The sequence below is a fragment of the Sphaeroforma arctica genome (assembly GCF_001186125.1).
Source record: "Sphaeroforma arctica JP610 unplaced genomic scaffold supercont1.2209, whole genome shotgun sequence".
NCBI lineage: Eukaryota > Ichthyosporea > Ichthyophonida > Sphaeroforma > Sphaeroforma arctica.
The window spans coordinates 5,223-8,067 of NW_014038349.1; the positions used below are offsets into that span (position 1 = coordinate 5,223).

Here is a 2,845-nt window from a genome sequence, read left to right on the forward strand (position 1 = left end):
ATAGACTGACATATTCCTTTTTATAAAACGCATTCATTCCTCGTATACGTATTCATCACCTGCATACGAACGGACTATAAACCTTTCCTCCATACTCGCACTCCCTTCTCGTCTACCTACACACCGCGTGCCTGCCATTCCCAGGAGCTCCGCTTCCGCACGTTCTGGAAGGTGATGCTGGTGTACTACATCGCCTTCTTGGTTTACAGTGGCTACCTACTAGGCATCAAGTACGGCTCGGCGGACGTCCAGCAGATCCTGGCCTTTGTCATGGGGTTTGTAGAGGTGGCGTTTCGGAAGTTCAGTCAACACATGGGGCAACCCCTCACGCGCGATATGAACTTCATGCTGGCGGGTCTGGGTATCTACACGATGCACGCGACCTTCACCGTGTTCTCCACCCCCAACATAGATAATGTGGACGGCACTACGACGGACATTGCCTGGCAGACGTATCTGGTGCTGATGCTGAAGCCTCTGTCGGATTCGTTTACTGCATTCTTCCACCAGTCGGAGTTGTGGTAAGTAGGTAGTGCCTAACAATAACCCTAAACCCTGGGCCTGGGTTGTCTGCATGTGTCGTGCATTGCACATACTCGTTGTACGTGCATACCTAACACATCTATCACTACACCGTGGTACATACAAACACTTACACTCATACCTTAGTTATCTGCATGTCTGGTACAATGCACATACTCTTTTTGCACATATACCTACTACATTCATACTACGCCGTAGGTTCCGGTTCCGCAATTGGGTGAAGAAGGTTGCCTTGCCTGTGCTGGCCTGTAAGAGGATCGACTACATGGCCCTAGGCATTGAGTATGACGTCGACTTCGAAGGAAGGGGTATGTGACCAGGTGTTGTGGTGTGGGGTCTGTAGTGTATGAGCGAAAGTTCGGAACATGAGTCACCCCTGCCTTCTACAGCATATACCTAGACTACACTAATAATCGTGACCATGCATGCTACACCGATAGCCTGTCCTAATAACCCTGGTCATCCATGCTATACCTACACGCTGCCCTAGTAACCCTGGTCATTCAAGCTATACCTGCACCCTGCCCTAACAATCCTGGTCATTCATGCTATACCTACACCCTGCCCTAATAACCCTGATCATTCATGCTATAACTACACCCTGACCTAACAATCCTTGTCATTCATGTTATATCTATACCCTGCCCTAATAACCCTGGTCATTCATGTTATACCTACACCCTGCCCTAATAACCCTGGTCATCCATGCTATATCTACACCCTGCCCTAATAACCCTGGTCATCCATGTTATACCTACACCCTGCCCTAATAACCCTGGCCATCGGTCGTGCCTACTGCACCACATGCAGGGACAACCAACGCGCACCCCGACTACAGACGGGCCAAGTGCTACTTCGACATCCTGACCTTCTGGGGTGGCATGTGTGGTAACGCGTCCTTTGTCCTGGTGTCTTGGGTGCTGTATGTAGGGCCCAACGAGTACAGGTTCCCGTATTCGGACGATCCGAGCCTGTCATTGTACGGGCATAATAATAAGGTAAGTGCGTGTTGGCGGCCATGTTTCGGTCTGTCTAGACCCTAAACCCTAAACTCTAAACCCTATTTCCTCAAACCCAAACTCTACGAATCCTTACGATATTCTTACTGTGATTCCATTTGTTGAGCTTGCTAGTCTTCTGTCATACTGGCCCACTGTCCTTGAAGGGTGGCATTCGTTGCGTTACTAAAATCAAGCTGGAATAGCTGGCTTAGTTCACAGGTCTCATTAAGTCACAGCCTTGTGTATGGGGCAAAACGCGTGCACAACCACTCAGAATGGATTAAATTTTGTGTGTTTGCATATTGTATGTCGAGATTGAGAACTACTGTCACGTACCATAGTACTATAGTACTATAGTACCATAATAGTACCATATTACCATAGTACTATAGTACCATAGTACCATAGTACCACAGTACTATAGAACCATAGTACCATATTACTATAGTATCAAAATACCATAGTACCATAGTACTATAGTTATAGAGCATGTAGGCTTCATCGACTCAGGTATCTCCTTCACACAACCTTACAAGCAAACACTTCAGACACTCCACAGCAGCGTAGTCATGGCAACTCACCTGCGCCCACTCCTAACATCACCGCTCCATCACTCATTGCTTTACCCATAGCCCTACACAAGAGAGGACTTCAATGATGCTTGCATATATGCAAGTGTAGTTACTTTCGTGTTGGCGCTGGCGGCCGCTATATACGAGCGATATCTCTGGCGGTACTATCCCACGGTGAGTGTTAATGTCAGTATCAGTTTTAGTCCTCAATTTATTATTAGTCCGAGTATCAATGGTCGTGTACGACTATCGCACGGTGAGTGTCAGTCGTAGTCTTTGTCCTCCACTTGATATTAGACCTACTCCTATTGTTCGTGTAGGGGTTGGTTCAGAGTTCGTACTAAGGTGATGTGACTATCAATGTATGAGTGTGGGTCAGTGTTCGTGGTCAAGTGACTGGAAGCCCTGGACTTAGTCTATGTGTCAGTGTCAGTGTTTCTTTTATAGTTCAAATTGTTATCGTGGTAGTTTGTATTCGCGTGTCTAAGTAACCATGTTAGTGTTGATATTGGTATCAGAATTCATGTTAGTATCAGTGCCAGTGTGTGTTTCAGTACTCGTTCTATTATTTGCAAGTGTTATTATGACCCAATATTGCATTCACGCTCCGATTGCCATATATACGCGTGTTTGAGTAAAGCGTATATAGAAGCAGATGGTATTTACCCGTCCTTGGTCTCTTGTAAGTTTATTGTTAGTGATTAGTACCTTTTCAAATCGTGCTATATA

At 46.2% G+C, this 2,845-nt stretch overlaps 1 protein-coding gene across 1 annotated transcript; it reads left to right on the plus strand.

Moving 5' to 3' along the window:
• Positions 1 to 140: 140 nt before the first annotated feature.
• SARC_12305 (hypothetical protein) lies at positions 141 to 2,292 on the plus strand (the record flags this gene model as incomplete). Its single annotated transcript, XM_014293593.1, has 4 exons — positions 141 to 521; positions 742 to 851; positions 1,354 to 1,541; positions 2,177 to 2,292. Coding segments are annotated over exons 1-4 (761 nt in total), but the record flags the coding sequence as incomplete, so codon positions are not given.
• Positions 2,293 to 2,845: the final 553 nt, after the last annotated feature.